Source organism: Pseudophryne corroboree, chromosome 4, assembly GCF_028390025.1.
Source record: "Pseudophryne corroboree isolate aPseCor3 chromosome 4, aPseCor3.hap2, whole genome shotgun sequence".
Taxonomy (NCBI): domain Eukaryota; kingdom Metazoa; phylum Chordata; class Amphibia; order Anura; family Myobatrachidae; genus Pseudophryne; species Pseudophryne corroboree.
In genome coordinates, this window is record NC_086447.1 from 582,941,101 (window position 1) to 582,960,054 (window position 18,954).

General features: G+C 44.1%; 1 protein-coding gene across 3 annotated transcripts in view; it reads right to left on the minus strand.

The window, feature by feature from the left end:
• Window positions 1-1,632: 1,632 nt before the first annotated feature.
• LATS1 (large tumor suppressor kinase 1) overlaps window positions 1,633-18,954 on the minus strand; it is an 81,516-nt gene continuing 64,194 nt past the window's right edge. For all 3 annotated transcript variants that reach the window (XM_063917516.1, XM_063917514.1, XM_063917515.1), the window contains exons 5-8: window positions 11,911-12,493; window positions 10,725-10,907; window positions 10,363-10,469; window positions 1,633-3,051 (exon numbers count right to left, since the gene is read on the minus strand). In XM_063917516.1, coding sequence (XP_063773586.1) covers window positions 2,536-3,051; window positions 10,363-10,469; window positions 10,725-10,907; window positions 11,911-12,493 — 1,389 coding nt within the window. In that variant the 3' untranslated portion in view covers window positions 1,633-2,535. The remainder of the gene's footprint in view (window positions 3,052-10,362; window positions 10,470-10,724; window positions 10,908-11,910; window positions 12,494-18,954) is intronic.

The window sequence follows — 18,954 nt, forward strand, 5'->3', positions numbered from 1 at the left end:
TTTTGTAGAAATATTTGAGATCATTCCCTTAATGGAATTAACCCATTCTGGTTCAGCCCCACTATTCTGGGAAGGTGCACTGAGTACTCAGTAGTGAGTCCCCTGGTCAAGAGGAACACTCCGCTGTACAAGAAACACACTCTTTGCTGACATAATGTACATGTGACGGCACACACACACAGGAAAAGGTTAAGAACAATTAACCAACAAAAGAGCCCTTCAGAGAGACAGAGTTAATTGGAGCCAGCCCCCACTGCGCCCTTATCACTAATGCCAAGCTTAGCCGGGTCGCAGACTAAGTACCCTGATAGGCGACTTAGTACGGTAATAAATCGCTCCCCCCCTGCTACAGCTGAGGTAATCTGGAGTCACACTGGAGGAGGTGCGCGTCCCTGTCAGTCAGCGCCTGTGTCCACTGCAGAGGAAAAATGGCGCTGGTGAGCTGCTGGACCCTCTCATAGTGAAGCCCCGCCCCTTCAATAGCGCACGGTCTTACCGCTTTTTTTTATACTGGCTGAGGTAATCTGTTGCTTAAAATGGAGAGAAAACCGTTTTAAGACTGTTTTTGCCAGTGTGGGTACTGTGTACAGTGTACTGAGACGCAGCTGTGTACTCTGGAGACGCATTCCACCCCGGTTAGAAGCCATGCGTCTCCATACCCTCATGCCGCCATAAGGGCCGGCGACCCACTAGTCGAGACGCCGGCTTAGTATTCATTACTCTTCATTCTTCTGGCTCTGTTAGGGGCTTGCGAATAATTCCCGCAGGAGCTCAGTGTCCCGGGGAACGGGACCATTAACCCTTCAAGAGTCATAAGTCCCACGAAGCAGACAGGCTGGTGCCAACCAGCCCTGCCTGAAAATAACAAACATGAAAAATAAATGTAGAAAACGCTTCAGGAGCTTCCATAAGCGTGACCGGCTCCTCCGGGCACATTTTCAAAACGGAGTCTGGTAGGAGGGGCATAGAGGGAGGAGCCAGCCCACACTATTAAATTCTTAAAAGTGCCCATGGCTCCTAGTGGACCAGTCTATACCTAATGGTACTAAATGGAACCCCAGTATCCTCTAGGATGTAAAAGAAATAATGTGCAAGTATTAATATTAAATAGGTTTTTCTCCAATATATTTAAACCAGAATAAAAGTTTGGTATTAAATAGTGAGGATTGGTCAGTCATGTAATGTCAGGTGGGAGTGGACTGTGGCAAAATACTGTTAACTTATACCGGGCACACAGAGGCATCTAAAATGCCTGTCAGACCAACAGGCATTTCATCTGCCACTGTCAATATCCGGGACATGCACTGTGAGACCTCTCACAGTGTATGTCACCTGATATTGGTGCTCCGCCCCTAGGGAGGGGACATTTCCCTGTTCTTTCCTACGTGAAGGAACAGGAGAATGTCCGTCGGTCGGCCGCAGTAGGGCACACACTGCCCGATGCGACCAACCGGACACTTAGAAAATATTGCATCAAGGGACATGCTGGACGGATCCAGCATGCCCGACCAATCAATATTTTTAGTTTAGTCGGTCATATACACTCTGCAATTATCTGGCCGATCCGCTATCAGGCGGATCGGAGAAATAATTGTAGTGTGTATGCCCAACACTACATGTGTAACTGACACATTTCTTCTATACACCATTACTAACAATTTTATTGTTTTAATTCTTGTTTAAACAATATATAATCTCTAAATACAATTTAAAAGAACTAGTAACCAAGATGACACGTAGAAGTAAAATTTTCACCTATATTGAGGGACATTCACAAAAGGATTGCTTTCCAGTGCCATGAGATAAAAGTAGCACGGTACAATTCTAATCACATTCTTGTGACAAAGACAGAACAAATGCTTTAATATATTTTATAAATACCTCATAACTAAAAAAAAACAAAAAAACAACATCCCCCAAACAATTATGTTTCCTCGTTTGTTGTTATTGACGTTTGTGTCATGTGCAATGATTTAAAAACTAAATGTGAAGTATCGGACAGACAAAATTTACTTTTAAATCCCTTGATAGGACCCACATATAATTCAAATGATTATTTAGGATTTATAAATACTTGCAACTACATATCCAAGATTGAAATATAACTGGTTTGAGACTTTGACGCAACCTTTTAATATAAATGTCCCTCATTGTCTTGCAAAAATTGTACCTTTGCAGTTTATTAAAGTTAAACTCCCCAGTCCATTCATAAGAACTATATTATGTGCCCAATAGAACAGAGTACTTTATAATCACAAAAAGTGTAAAAACAAGGTGCTGCAGTAAGACAAATGTCCTTTCCTAGTTTAAAAAGTCAGTGGGGTGCATTCCAGAATTGTTCTAGAACATTTAGCAGTGACAGATGCTGCTTACATGAAATCTATCATTACCAATAGTGCAGAAGCAATACAGTCTGCACGCTAAATGGGCTCATTTCTGGGGTTTTTTCCAGGTTTCTTGTGTAGCAGAAACAAAAACTTACTTCAGTCATTCGTCATGATTGACTAGAATCTAGAATCCATGTGTGTGCCTTCTTTATACATAAACTAAATCCCTATTTGGAGGTCTCTTCGCAACAGGATCACTCGCTTCTATATTAGGCTGTTGGTGGCCAGTGTCCTGTGTTTCATCATAGTCATATTCAATGGGTTTGGGGTGATTGTATGGGTGTCCATTATCATCAAAGAACCTCCTGAAAGTGAACTCATAGAATGCATGCTCAGGGTGTTTGCCATTCTTGTACCACCCATTCAGGGTGTCATTTTTATTTCCATCCTTGTCTTCATCATTCCAGAGTTTGTCTGGATCTACTGGGTCAAAATTGGAAGTGTCTGTAGAGTGAGTGATGGTTGGAATATAAAGGGCAGGTTGCTGTCGCAAATCACTAGAGAAGTCAATATTTTTTAAAAAAGTGTGAGCTTTAATCTCATCAACGCCATTCTTGCCTAAACGATCTTCAGGGCCCCGACACAGCTTCACAATTAGATCAGAAGCTTCTGGGGAAAGATTTGCTTGAGGAGGGATGTGCAGCGTGGTTTGCCATTTGATCACCTAAAGAGAAAATTAAATACCCATAATTCAAATATTTGAAGACTCCAAATTAGAAACACCGAATATGATTACATGCAGATATTCATCACCTGAAACGTCAGATGTTTTCAAATTTAACAGTTTTTTTATTTTTTTTTAGTTATTTGGAAAAGATAATACTAGCAAAATACCTATACTTTTATTCAGACCTCAAATAAATTTTTACCTCAAAAGAAAAAACAAACAAACAAACAAACAAACAAACAAACAAACAAACAAACAAACAAACCCCTTTTGTATGAACCACTGAAGAAAATAAATAAATAAATAAATAAAAATTCTAGTGAGGTTTCTAATGCGCCCTACACACTGGGCGAAGGCAGCAATTTGGACGATGATCAATCTCGATATCATCCAAATTGAATTGCATTGCAAAACAACGGAAAACCAACAATGAAGGACCGCGGGGCATACACACTGAGCAATATGAATGATTTCTCATTCATTAAATGAACAAGAACGTACATATCGCCCTGCAACATCGCCCAGTGTGTAGCGCACATAAATCTATTAATAGAACTCACGTACCAACACTGCATTTAGGTGAGAAATGTGCACTCTACCACAGCAAGTAGATTTTTAGAAGTCAATTGCAAGCTAGACAATGAAAAAAATATCTAATTGATAGCTATGGTTTAGAGCAGTGGTTCTCAAATTTTTCTGAAACACACTGCCCTAGAGTATCCGTATTCCCTAGGCCAAAAGTTTATTATTGAGAATTCAGTGAGGAAAAAAAAATAATGTAAAATTAAATAAATTGTGTTTATAGGTCCCGCTTAGGTTCAGTTACGTGGTGAGGGACAAGATTAGCTTAGGTTTGTTTAAATATTTTATGATTGGAAGCCACCAGCACTGGTTTTGCCTATCACATGGATCATAAAGAATTTGAATTGGTCTTGGAACACCAACCCTGGTCACCCCCTGGAAGTGCCCCAAGGTTCACTAGGATGCCACCGCACCTGTTCGAGAAACACCGGTTTAGTGCAACTTTTGGGAACACATAACAAAATGTAAAAATTCCACTAAGCACTTGACCTTAATTGGCAATGAATTGATGAAACTGAAGCTTCCACTTTGAGGGATTACGGAAACCCACCGATTACCATAGGTCAAAAAGATATTGGAAGCGCTGTTGGCAATATATATTATATAATATCCACTCGGGGACTCTGTAGAACTAGACATCTGGGGTGTGAAGGATGCAGACCGGAGGTGGCACAATGAATAAAAAAAAAAATTATGCACAGCTGGCTCTTCCCCCTATCCCTCCAGTTTGAAAAATTGACGGACAGAAGAGGGAACATGAAAGATCAAGACCATGAAGGAACCAACCATAGCACAACGTCAAACAGCAACCAAGAACTATTAAGACATTAACCAAAGTGTTTGAATGGTGGGCGTCCAGTGTCCCCGAGTGGATTCATAGAAATGGATTTATCTGTAAGTACCAAAATCCTCTTTTCTCTATCATCCACTAGGGAACACTGAAGAACTAGACAGCTGGGGACGTCCCAAAGATACTCCCATGGGCGGGAGTGCTGTCCGAAGCCTGATGAACCAACCACCCAAAATTCGCATCTCTAGATGCAAACATATCAAACTTGTAGAAGTGAGTGAACGTGTGTACTGACGACCACGTCGCAGCTCTGCAAAGTTGGGTAGTGGAAGCTTCTCTAGCTGCAGCCCACAAAGCGCCTACTGATCTGATGGTATGAGCACCTATCCGAAATGGAACTCTTACCACAAGAAATATAAGCCTGTTTGATGGCAAGTCGTATCCATCTGGCCAAGGTTTGTTATGAAGCTGACCAACCCCTCTTGGGACCATCATACAGTACAAACAAAACATCAGACTTCTGAATAGAATCCGTAGCCATAGACCCATAAGGGTCAGACTACATCCAAGGACAGGCCCCCCTCTGACAATCCTTGGAAAGAGGGGACCACAATTGGCTGTTTTATGGATACTAGAAACCACCTTGGGCAAAAACTCCGCTTTTGTATGGAGCTCCGCTCTGTCCTTATGAAAAACTAGGAACGGACTCTTAGATGACAGGGCACCTAACTCTGAAACCCGTCTTGCCGATACTAAAGCAAGGAGCAGGACTGCTTTCCAGCTCATATTTTAGATCCACCCTTTCCAAAGGCTTGAAAACGGCTGATCTCAAAAATTCTAGCACCAAATTTAGATTCCATGGGACCAACGGGAGGACGAAAAGGTGGTTGTATTCTCAACACACCCTGTAAAAATGTCTGGACCTCCTGCAAGGACACCAGACGTTGCTGGAAAAAGGATCGAGAGGGCCAAGACCTGTACCTTCAAAGATCCCAATCTCAAACCACCATCCAAACCATTTTGAAAAAACCTCAACAGTCTAGTAAGGCGGAACTCTCTGGGGCCCCAACCCCAACCCCTGGGGCCCAAACCCCGTGACTGGCTTCCTTGCTGCTAATATGGCAGGAATAGCTGATTTCGGGATACCCCTGTCTCTCAGTATCCTGGTCTCAAGAACCACGCCGTCAAACGTAGACAGTTCAGGTCTGAGTGAAGGAATGGGCCTTGTAACAATAGGTCTTCCCTCTGCGGCAGTTTCCAAGGATCTTCCACCAGGAGACCCCTCAGGTCCGAGTACCAACTTCTGCGAGGCCAGTCTGGTGCTATTAAAATCACCCACACTCTTTCCTGTTTCACCTTTTTCAACACTCTTGGTAACAGGGGAAACGGCGGGAAGATGTACACCAGTTCGTATGTCCAGGTGATCGCCAAGGCGTCCACCGCCTCTGCTGCTGGATTGTTCCAAGGGGCCATTAAGTCTATCTGCGGTAGACCCCACTTTCTTACCACTGCATCAAACACTTGTGGGTGTATATCCCTGTAGACTGGAAGTCCGATGTGATTCCCAGTATGAAGGAATGGAGCACTCGCTTAGAACACTATATGGCAATGGAAGATCTTATTTCAACATTAGAAATTAGAAATGTATTTTACAGCTACATGGAATCCCTGGCTGGTATATAAAGTATCTGCCCATTATAAGTTTTCTCACTAGGAGCTACCACACTTTCTCATAGTTCTCAGGTGTTCCCTGGGGACCCACTTTGGCCGTGGGGGTTGGGAGGAGAAAATCTCTCTAAATCTTTTTATCTACCTTCTCTTTTTCTCTGAATAACCTTTCTCCTCTTTAATCTGTTTCTCTCTCCTTCTGCTTTCCTTCTTTATTTTCTTTTGGATATTCTATGCAGAATCTGGTCAATATTATTTAAACTGTTTGAACTTTGAACGGTTTGATGTGTCTTATAAGATGTTACATGTCATTTACAGTGAACCGATTTTCTATTTGTTTTTACATTGTACATGTCTTGCAGATTTTTTCTATACCTACGTCATGCTTTATATGATCTCTGTAGTTCGAAAAAAATTAATGTCAATAAAAATTAATTTGCAAAAAACAAAACAAAAACAAACACACACACTGCATATCCTGAGGACTGAGATAGTCTGCTTCCCAAATGTCCACTCCTGGAATGTAGACTGCCAACAGGATTATGTTGCGCATTTCTGTCCAAGACAGAATCCTTGCGACTTCTTTTAAAACCATGCAGCTTCTTGTTCCTCCCTGACGGTTTATGTATGCGGTTGATGTCACATTGCCCGACTGCACTCTCACAGGCTGAGCCCATACTAGGTCTTCTGCCAGAAGAAGAGCACTGTAATTGGCTCTTAGTTCAAGTACATTTATTGGAAGACTGCTCTCCTGTGGCGTCCATCTTCCCCGAAACAGAGGATGGAGGGCAGGACTGGACAACCATCAGACACTGGCATCTGTTGTCAAAATCTTTCAATTCCAGATTCCAAACTTCTTTCCCGCCGTTAGATTCTAGCGGACCGACCACCAAATTAACAAGGTCCTGGCTTTGGGCGACAAGCGAATCCTTCGGTGAAGAAGTAGATGCATGCCTGCCCCTGAGCAATTAGATTTATCTGAAAGGGTCTGGAATGCAGTCTGCCGTATTGGATCGCTTCGAAAGCTGATACCATCTTCCCTAGAAGCCATACACAAAGATGGAGGGAGACGGTCTGGTTCTGTAGAACCTGACGTACCATTCCCTTGATGTCTCGAATCTTGTCTTCTCGGAGAAACACCTTCATTTCTATCGTATCTGAAATGAGACCCAGGAATTGAATCCACTGCGTCGGTTGCAGATTGGATTTTTTGAAATTCACGATCCAACCATGACGAATCAGAAAAACTGATGAGTGCTCAGAGCATCCCCGATCAACTGGTCCTGAGAGGGAGCCTTGATAAGAAGGTTGTCCAGATATGGTATTATTGTTACCCCTAACTATCTCAATTTCGCTACCATGACTGCCTTGATCTTTGTGAAGATTTACGGGGCTGAAGATAGGCCGAACGGTAGAGCTCTGAATTGGTAATACGTCTTGCACACTGCAAACTGTAAATAGGCTTGGTGCGGGGTCCAAATTGGGACATTGAGGTACGCATCCTTTATGTCCATGGACATCATGTACTCCCGGTGCTCCAGTCCCGACTGTATGGATTCCATTTTGAATCTGTAAACAGTCAGGAATTGATTTAGCACCTTTAAATTTAGGATTGGCATGAAAGAACCATCCGGTTTGGGCACTACAAAAAGATTTGAATAAAATCCCGTTCCTCTTTGAGAAGTTGGAAGAGGCATAATTACTTCCGTCTGAAGTAACTTTTGAATAGATGTGTCTAAAGCCCGCGCTCTTTGAGGGCACAGAGGAAGGCCCGTCGTAAAGGACTGATTGTGAGGTCGGTTCACAAAATCTATTTTGTATCCCTGGGAAATAATATTGTTGATCCAGACCTCTGGTGAGGTTTCGGCCCAGGTGTCCTGAAACCTTTTTAATCATGCGCTCACCATAGGAGACCCGAGCTGGGAGACTGTCATGCCACGGTCTTGTTGGCCGGTTTACAGTCCTGTTTTCGGGCTGTGGACTGTTTACACGAGCTTGACCGCCAAAAACTCTTCCTATAGCACGAAAAGGACTGAGACCTAAAAGAGTTGAACACTGGACCAGAGTAATTTCTTCTGACCGGTGGCGTAGATTTTCCAGCTGTTGCTTGTGAAATCCACTTATCTAGTTCCGGACAAAATAAAGCCTCCCCTACAAAGGGGATCGCCTCTACCGCCTTTCTGGAATCTGAGTCCACTTTGCCTTCTCTGAGCCACAGAATCCTTCTGGCCAATATAGCTGAAGCAGAGATGCGTGACGCTATCCTGCTAGCATCCTTTGTAGCTTGGCAAATTTATCTGGCCGACTCCCGGATATGCTTCTTCCGCCACTGACTGAACAATCTGACCAGCCCAAGCACTGACAATCGTAGGTCTTTGTGATGCTCCTGCAGCCACAAAGATAGATTTTAGAGCCGTATCCAACTTACGCTCTGACACGTCCTTAAATGCAGTCACATTTGGTATCGGTAAGATTGTCTTCTTTGACAGTCTATCCAGGAAAGCGTCCACAATCTGAGGAACCTCTCACTTAGTCATGACTCCTTTGGGCAGTGAACTTCTTGGGAATCTGGAAGCATCTATCTGGTTCTTTTCTACCTGTGCGGACGGAGTAAGTCTAATTAAGAATTCCTCCATAATTGTGGAAAAACCTGCAGCCCATTCTAAATGTTGCTTGCGGGATTCAGCCATTTCCTTAGAAATACCTTCCAGGACATTTTCCGATGACCCGGATGGACCACTGCTCCCAGGTTGAGCGTCCATTCCCAAGCATGTGTTGCACACCCCGGAGCTGCCAGCATTAGTGCTCTTTTTTCCACATTTTGAACAAACTCAACAAGTTTTAGAGGTCTTGGTTGGTGCTTTAGACATGTTTAAAACACGCACACACCAATCAGCAGTACTTTTACCGTATTAGAATAGGAGGAGAAAAACCGTAGGGATATAGGGAGCAATTAAAAATTGGGAGTCACAGAGCTGGAATTATATTTAAAAAATAAAAAAAATACAAATTTAAACCAGCCTGACGTTTACAACCCCACCACCAACTGTTAAGCCAACTTGAGTTGATCGGGTTCAGAAATTCTGTTGCTCCTCCTCCGCAGGACCTGTCAGCAGTGTCCTTTGGAAGAAAAGAAAAAAAACTCAATATACTTTATTTTCTCTCAGAAAGTTCTGTTCAGTAGAGCTTGCTTATAAAACTCCCTAGCCCGAGCCAGTGCTAGTAGGAATTAATAACTGTACAGGAGCTTAAACCCTTTGTTCAGACTGCCCTCCTGTAACTAAACACTTAAGTCCTCCCCCTCAGAGAGGACTGCCCACTCTAACTGTGCGCCTCACAAAACCTAAAATGGCTGCCACTAAATTTTTGTAGTCACCTTGCAGCCTATGTATTACTGCTGTGAGCCTGACGTTAACTTCTATCATTAACGCGCTCATTCTGATTCTACTGACTGCTGCAGTTTACATCTGGCCATCCGCGCGTTTACCTTAGTGGCTTTTCGATCCTCCCCTCTGCAGAGCGTCTTTCCGTGGTCCTCCCGCCGCCTGCGCACTGAGCGCCACTCCGGAGCCATGGCCGCCGCCATGTTTCCCCGCGACCTCCGCTACCTGCTCCTCCACAGCCGACAATATAACTCTGCTGTGGGGAGACGCCAAGTGCGCTGCTAGGGGGATTAAGCTGCCTTGCTGCCCGCTCTGCCCCCTGCCAATATTACTCACTGCTCTGAATCTTCAGATCTTCTGAGTGAGATGCTGATCCCTTCTGACGGGATCTTTGTCCCACTTAAACTGTTGTCACAGTCTTAGGACCCTTCTCCTTCCTTTCAGACAGGCTGGATCGGCTCACAAATGTTTTTATCTTATGGAGCAGGAGATTCTTTCCTGTGCTGCTACCTCCAGCACATTTTTTCAAACTGGAGGGATATAGGGGGGTGTGAAGGGTGGAGGAGCCAGCTGTGAATAATTTTTTCTATTAATTGTGCTACCTCCGGTCTGCATACTTCACACCCCAACTGTCTAGCTCTCCAGTGTCTCCTAGTGGATGATAGAGAAAATTTGAATTGTGTCTAATACAGAATTAATCTGTGGTTTCAATTGCTGAAAATTAGTCCATTAGCATTGGATCATGCGCCAGATTACTGCCTACAGAACTCTTATGTTATATTCATATAAAATATCTCATTAGTTAAATAAATCTAAAAAGGATTTAGAAAAATAGTAGACTCACCAAAATAATACAGACAAACAAATGAAGCACCATAGACTTACTTTCATTTGTGTTTCCATTGGTGACCCTGCATGGAATGGAGCCTTTCCAACAAGCATTTCATAAAGAATGACTCCAACACTCCACCAGTCACAAAGCTGCGTATATCCTACATTGTGCATGGAAAGATTCGATAGTCACTCAGGTTTTAGCAAATGTCTTACATATTAACACGGATTATACCAGAATGACAAACATAATAAGGTACATGAAAATGACTAAGAAGAGATGAGCATGGTGTGCTGGAGATGCCCAGAGCTTGAAATGTAGAGGAGTTACAAAGCGGCTGTGGATATTAACCCTAAAACTGCTTCTTGCTTTCATGAACCATTCAGGCTGTATTTGATACATCTATATTACATACCTGTACGCAATAGAACCTCTGGTGCTATGTAGTTGGGGGTGCCAACCAGAGAATGCGCCAAGCACCGCTGATGCTGTCTTGCCGCTCGCCACTCAAGAGGTTTAAGTCGGTCAGCACAGTGGCAATTTGCTGGATCACTCCATTCATTGCTAAAATCCATGCTGTCTTGTCGCAGGTGCTCGCCTATGTCAGAACAGAGAGAGTACAAGTAGCCATTAACCTAAGTTATATTACATTTACTCACCCAATTGACACATGGGGGCAGATGTATTAAGCATTCAGAAGGGATAGGGAAGTGATAAAGCAATGATAAGTGCAAGGTGATAACCCATCAGCCAGTCAGCTCCTGTCCTTTTTCAAACCCGTAATGATTGGCTGGTGCATTATCACCTTGCACTTATCATTGGTTTATCACTTCTCCAAGTTAATACATCTGCCCCATTGAACCTACATAATACCTGCATATGCATAAAATCGCTACATTTCTACCAATTCTAGAATTCATACTAGTACACCAGGGGTATGTTCAAGATGCATAGGTTACGGTTCTTAGCTGTAGAAAAAAAATAAGGTATACTGATCTAATTACTATTAAACAAGGCAGACAATTGCATCATCAGCAATCCTTGTAAATATTTTATATCTGTACATAACCATATTTGACTGTAGGAAGGAAAATTATAGTTTTGTTTGCTCGTAACTGAAGGAATAAAAAAAAAGCAAATTGCTTTTTTGTTACGCAGGCAGGTTTTGAGCCATTAACAAGTAAAATGTACATATTTAAATAAATTGGAACACCCGTTCCCGCTGGCCGTACTTTGCATCACACGTCTGACAGCCTATTAACCATCCTTTATTAAAGTGATTGTCATTTAAAAGCAAAGTGTTATACCCCATAATTGTATTTTTATTTCTTCCTGATTTAACATGTGCCTATCCAGCCAGTCAACACAGCTCTAGTACTGTGTAAAATTCCAGCGCTGCGCCTGTATGACATTAGATTAGCAATGTTTGCAGACAAAATAACACATGACAAATTGTGTTCTTTCTTTCCTAAGACGCAGTATTTTAACTTAGTTTTTATAGTATTCTTAGGAAGTGAAACACTGTTTGGCCTTCTCTAGAAATGTATATTTCCATATATACTGATGCTAGTACATGTATCTAAAAAGGTATTAATACTTGCCACTCTGATAATACTTTGAGTCATGAGTCCACCGAAACCCAGTGCATAGCCCGAAATCTGTGAGCTTTATGTGGCCATCACGGTCTATAAGGATGTTGTCAGGCTTGATGTCACGGTGAATGAAGCCCATTTTGTGAACACTCTCAACAGCACAGGTAAGTTCTCCTATATAGAACTGGGCCAAGTCCTCAGGAAAAACTTCCTTGCGAATCAGGAGACTCATCATATCACCACCTGGAATATAATCCATGACAAAGTATAGGTTGTCCTTGTCCTGGAAAGAATAGTACAGTCGTACTACCCATTCATTGTCTGCCTCCGCTAAGATATCTCGCTCAGCCTTGACATGGGCTACTTGGTTGCGCAGTAACACATCCTTCTTCCGTAAAGTTTTCATTGCGTACAAAGCATTGGTATCAGTCTTTCTGGCTAAACACACTTCTCCGAAGGCACCGATTCCAAGAGTCTTGATTTTTACAAACATGGATTTATCCATTTTGGCTCTCTTAAGCCGGATGTAGTTAGATTCCTTCTGACACAGCATTCTCCTCATTTGGTCCTGGGCATTTGGTGACAGTCCAACCTAACAAAAAATAAAAAACAATTATTACATGAAAATATGTTTTAACAAACCACCTACATGATTTGTTTAGGTCTGGATATATTTTAAAAATGATTGTGCAGCAAATACCAGTACTGAAAGGTCAGTTTATTTTAGTATTGTAACGCTCTTTACAGCTTTCAATTAAAGAGCAGTCTATGATGATGCAGAATGACTATCTTGACACTTATTAAAAGGTTAATTTAAACTACTTTAACTAATGTCCGGATCAGTTAAAAAACAAATGTTAAGGCCATGATTTAAGAAAGTTACCAACTATTCCATTCCCTAATAGCATTAACTTTATTTTGTAAATGAAAGCATAAAACATTTAAATTTGCTTCCCTATAGGACAATATGGGAAGAGCATTAGCCCTCCTTAGAAATAACGACGAACTCGTGGGCTGACTAGACTCAGGACTCATGTGACAGTCATGCATGGCATCATCATAGATTAAAGCTTACCCGGCATCGCAAAAATGTCAAACATTGCTGGCCATCCATATAATACAAATTCAAAAAATAAAATGATTAAAATGGTGAGTAGTGGATAACAAAGTAAGAACCATTGCAAATAGTTTAGACATGTATGGCATACAAAACGAGTAGTTGTTACATGGCTGTGCAAAGAAATGTGGAACTGCAAGCTTAAATAGATTGAGTCTTATTATTTTTGGAAGTTAATTGTGCAGGACTTTGTGACAAGGTCAACCCCATGCTTACGCTCATCACGTAGGGTACACATGCAGCGGCCAAGAAAGATCATGCCATTGTTAACACAGCACCACGGCGCTGAGATTTACTTGCCTACCCAGTATTGGAGGCTTGAAGAGCTCAGCCAAGCTCCAACCTTAACTGTTTAAACCATCTGTTAGTGAGTGGGGGGAAAAAAAGGGAGAGATAGAAAAGCTAAGAGAAGACACAGATTGAGAAGAAAACGTAGTGAAATCAGCAAATAAGGAGAACGGTTTCTTCAACATATTTCACTTTTCTTAAGGACCTGGTTTAAAACACAATCCAACACCAAGTCATACAAGATCTACAAATACATGTACAATGTTAAATTATCCTGGCCTTTCAAAAGAAATGGAAACTTATAGGACACATTTATGACCCTTAATAGGACAAAAGCTTTTAACACTTTACTAGGATATACAGTAATAAATTGTTAGTTTCATTTTCTTTATTTTTTGTTTTATTTTCACAAAACATACTATTCTACGTAGCCATATATTGACTATAGTGCTACATATACTAGTCAAGTTCTGTAAAAATACATAAGTATATTCATAATCAAGACAATTCTGTAGGTGCACAAAGGCTTCACAATGCATCATACTACATTTGGGTAAAAATAAGAATTTACTTACCGATAATTCTATTTCTCATAGTCCGTAGTGGATGCTGGGAACTCCGTAAGGACCATGGGGAATAGCGGCTCCGCAGGAGACTGGGCACAAAAGTAAAAGCTTTTAGGTCACCTGGTGTGCACTGGCTCCTCCCCCTATGACCCTCCTCCAAGCCTCAGTTAGGATACTGTGCCCGGACGAGCGTACATAATAAGGAAGGATCTTGAATCCCGGGTAAGACTCATACCAGCCACACCAATCACACCGTACAACTTGTGATCTGAACCCAGTTAACAGTATGATAAACGTAGGAGCCTCTGAAAAGATGGCTCACAACAATAAACAACCCGATTTTTGTAACAATAACTATATACAAGTATTGCAGACAATCCGCACTTGGGATGGGCGCCCAGCATCCACTACGGACTATGAGAAATAGAATTATCGGTAAGTAAATTCTTATTTTCTCTGACGTCCTAGTGGATGCTGGGAACTCCGTAAGGACCATGGGGATTATACCAAAGCTCCCAAACGGGCGGGAGAGTGCGGATGACTCTGCAGCACCGAATGAGAGAACTCCAGGTCCTCCTCAGCCAGGGTATCGAATTTGTAAAATTTTGCAAACGTGTTTGCCCCTGACCAAGTAGCTGCTCGGCAAAGTTGTAAAGCCGAGACCCCTCGGGCAGCCGCCCAAGATGAGCCCACTTTCCTTGTGGAATGGGCTTTTACAGATTTTGGCTGTGGCAGGCCTGCCACAGAATGTGCAAGCTGAATTGTACTACAAATCCAACGAGCAATCGTCTGCTTAGAAGCAGGAGCACCCAGCTTGTTGGGTGCATACAGGATAAAAAGCGAGTCAGATTTTCTGACTCCAGCCGTCCTGGAAACATATATTTTCAGGGCCCTGACTACGTCCAGCAACTTGGAGTCCTCCAAGTCCCTAGTAGCCGCAGGTACCACAATAGGCTGGTTCATGTGAAACGCTGAAACCACCTTAGGGAGAAATTGAGGGCGAGTCCTCAGTTCTGCCCTGTCTGAATGAAAAATTAGGTAAGGGCTTTTATATGCTAAAGCCGCCAATTCAGAGACACGCCTGGCTGAAGCCAGGGCTAACAGCATTACCACTTTCCATGTGAGATATTTCAATTCCACAGTGGTGAGTGGTTCAAACCAATGTGATTTTAGGAGACTCAACACTACATTGAGATCCCAAGGTGCCACTGGAGGCACAAAAGGAGGCTGTATATGCAGTACCCCTTTGACAAACGTCTGAACTTCAGGCACTGAAGCCAGTTCTTTTTGGAAGAAGGTTGACAGGGCCGAAATTTGAACCTTAATGGACCCTAATTTTAGGCCCATAGATAGTCCTGTTTGCAGGAAATGCAGGAAACGACCCAGTTGAAATTCCTCTGTAGGGGCCTTCCTGGCCTCACACCACGCAACATATTTCCGCCAAATGCGGTGATAATGTTTTGCGGTTACATCCTTTCTGGCCTTGACCAGGGTAGGGATGACTTCATCTGGAATGCCTTTTTCCTTCAGGATCCGGCGTTCAACCTCCATGCCGTCAAACGCAGCCGCGGTAAGTCTTGGAACAGACAAGGTCCCTGCTGGAGCAGGTCCTTTCTGAGAGGTAGAGGCCACGGGTCCTCCGTGAGCATCTCTTGAAGTTCCGGGTACCAAGTCCTTCTTGGCCAATCCGGAGCCACGAGTATAGTTCTTACTCCTCTCCTTCTTATGATTCTCAGTACTTTGGGTATGAGAGGCAGAGGAGGGAACACATACACTGACTGGTACACCCACGGTGTTACCAGAGCGTCCACCGCTATTGCCTGAGGGTCCCTTGACCTGGCGCAATATCTGTCTAGTTTCTTGTTGAGACGAGACGCCATCATGTCCACCTTTGGTTTTTCCCAACGGTTTACAATCACGTGGAAGACTTCTGGGTGAAGTCCCCACTCCCCCGGGTGGAGGTCGTGTCTGCTGAGGAAGTCTGCTTCCCAGTTGTCCACTCCCGGAATGAACACCGCTGACAGTGCTGTCACATGATTTTCCGCCCAGCGAAGAATTCTTGCAGCTTCTGCCATTGCCCTCCTGCTTCTTGTGCCGCCCTGTCTGTTTACGTGGGCGACTGCCGTGATGTTGTCCGATTGGATCAAAACCGACTGACCCTGAAGCAGAGGCCTTGCTTGACTTAGGGCATTGTAAATTGCCCTTAGTTCCAGGATATTTATGAATGCCGAATCTGCGGCCCTCTAGAAGATGAGCACTCTGCAACCACCACAGGAGAGACACCCTTGTTGGAGATAGGGTTATCCGCTGATGCATCTGAAGATGCGATCCGGACCATTTGTCCAGCAGATCCCACTGAAACGTTCTTGCATGGAATCTTCCGAATGGAATCGCTTCGTAAGAAGCCACCATCTTTTCCAGGACCCTTGTGCATTGATGCACTGACACTTGTCCTGGTTTCAGGAGGTTCCTGACTAGCTCGGATAACTCCCTGGCCTTCTCCTCTGGGAGAAACACCTTTTTCTGGACTGTGTCCAGAATCATCCCTAGGAACAGTAGACGCGTTGTTGGAATCAGCTGCGATTTTGGAATATTTAGAATCCACCCGTGCTGACGTAGCACCACCTGAGATAGTGCTACTCCGACCTCCAACTGTTCCCTGGACCTTGCCCTTATCAGGAGATCGTCCAAGTAAGGGATAATTAAGACGCCTTTTCTTCGAAGAAGAATCATCATTTCGGCCATTACCTTGGTAAAGACCCGTGGTGCCGTGGACAACCCAAACGGCAGCGTCTGAAACTGATAATGACAGTTCTGTACCACAAACCTGAGGTACCCTTGGTGAGAAGGGTAGATTGGGACATGGAGATAAGCATCTTTGATGTCCAGAGACACCATATAGTCCCCTTCTTCCAGGTTCGCTATCACTGCTCTGAGTGATTCCATCTTGAATTTGAACCTTTTTATGTAAGTGTTCAATGATTTCAGATTTAAAATCGGTCTCACCGAGCCGTCCGGCTTCGGTACCACAAACAGCGTGGAATAATACCCCTTTCCCTGTTGTAGGAGGGGTACCTTGATTATCACCTGCTGGGAATACAGCTTGTGAATAGCTTCCAATACTGCCTCCCTGTCGGAGGGAGACGTTGGTAGAGCAGACTTCAGGAACCGGCGAGGGGGAGACGTCTCGAATTCCAGTTTGTACCCCTGTGATACTACCTGCAGGATCCAGGGGTCCACTTGCGAGTGAGCCCACTGCGCGTTGAAATTTTTGAGACGGGCCCCCACCGTGCCTGAGTCCGCTTGTAAAGCCCCAGCGTCATGCTGAAGACTTGGCAGAAGCGGGGGAGGGCTTCTGATCCTGGGAAGAGGCTGCTTGCTGCAGTCTTTTTCCCCTTCCTCTGCCCCGGGGCAGAAATGAGTGGCCTTTTGCCCGCTTGCCCTTATGGGGACGAAAGGACTGAGTTTGAAAAGACGGTGTCTTTTTCTGCTGAGAGGTGACCTGGGGTAAAAAGGTGGATTTCCCAGCCGTCGCCGTGGCCACCAGGTCTGATAGACCGACCCCAAATAACTCCTCCCCTTTATACGGCAAAACTTCCGTATGCCGTTTTGAATCCGCATCACCTGACCACTGTCGTGTCCATAAACTTCTTCTGGCAGAAATGGACAACGCACTTACTCTTGATGCCAGGGTGCAAATATCCCTCTGTGCATCTCGCATATATAGTAATGCATCCTTTAAATGCTCTATAGTCAATAATATACTGTCCCTATCCAGGGTATCAATATTTTCAGTCAGGGAATCCGACCAAGCCACTCCAGCACTGCACATCCAGGCTGAGGCGATTGCTGGTCGTAGTATAACACCAGTATGTGTGTATATACCTTTTAGGATATTTTCCAGCTTTCTATCAGCTGGTTCCTTGAGGGCGGCCGTATCAGGAGACGGTAACGCCACTTGTTTTGATAAGCGTGTGAGCGCCTTATCTACCCTAGGGGGTGTTTCCCAACGCGCCCTAACCTCTGGCGGGAAAGGGTATAATGCCAATAATTTATTAGAAATCAGCAGTTTTTTATCGGGGGAAACCCACGCTTTGTCACACACCTCATTTAATTCATCTGATTCAGGAAAAACTATGGGTAGTTTTTTCACACCCCACATAATACCCTTTTTTGTGGTACTTGTAGTATCAGAAATGTTCAAAGCCTCCTTCATTGCCGTGATCATGTAACGTGTGGCCCTACAGGACATTACGTTTGTCTCGTCACCGTCGACACTGGAGTCAGTATCCGTGTCTGGGTCTGTGTCGACCATCTGAGGTAACGGGCGCTTTAGAGCCCCTGACGGTGTTTGAGACGCCTGGACAGGCACTAACTGATTTGCCGGCTGTCTCATGTCGTCAACAGTTTTTTGCAAAGTGCTGACACTGTCACGTAATTCCTTCCATACGACCATCCAGTCAGGTGTCGACTCCCTAGGGGGTGACATCACTATTACAGGCAATTGCTCCGCCTCCACATCATTTTCCTCCTCATACATGTCGACACAATCGTACCGACACACAGCACACACACAGGGAATGCTCTGATAGAGGACAGGACCCCACGAGCCCTTTGGGGAGACAGAGGGAGAGTTTGCCAGCACACACCAGAGCGCTATATATATGCAGGGATAACCTTATATAAGTGTTTCTCCCTTCTATAGCTGCTGTATATGTATTTTCTGCCAATTAGTGCCCCCCCTCTCTTTTTTTTACCCTGATTCTGTAGCAGGACTGCAGGGGAGAGTCAGGGAGCCTTCCTTCCAGCGGAACTGTGAGGGAAAATGGCGCTTGTGTGCTGAGGAGATAGGCTCCGCCCCCTTCACGGCGGCCTTTTCTCCCGCTTTTTTTAGGAAAACTGGCAGGGGTGAAATGCATCCATATAGCCCAGGAGCTATATGTGATGTATTTCTTTAGCCATATAAGGTTTAAACATGTTTTATTGCGTCTCAGGGCGCTCCCCCCCAGCGCCCTGCACCCTCAGTGACCGGAGTGTGAAGTGTGCTGAGAGCAATGGCGCACAGCTGCAGTGCTGTGCGCT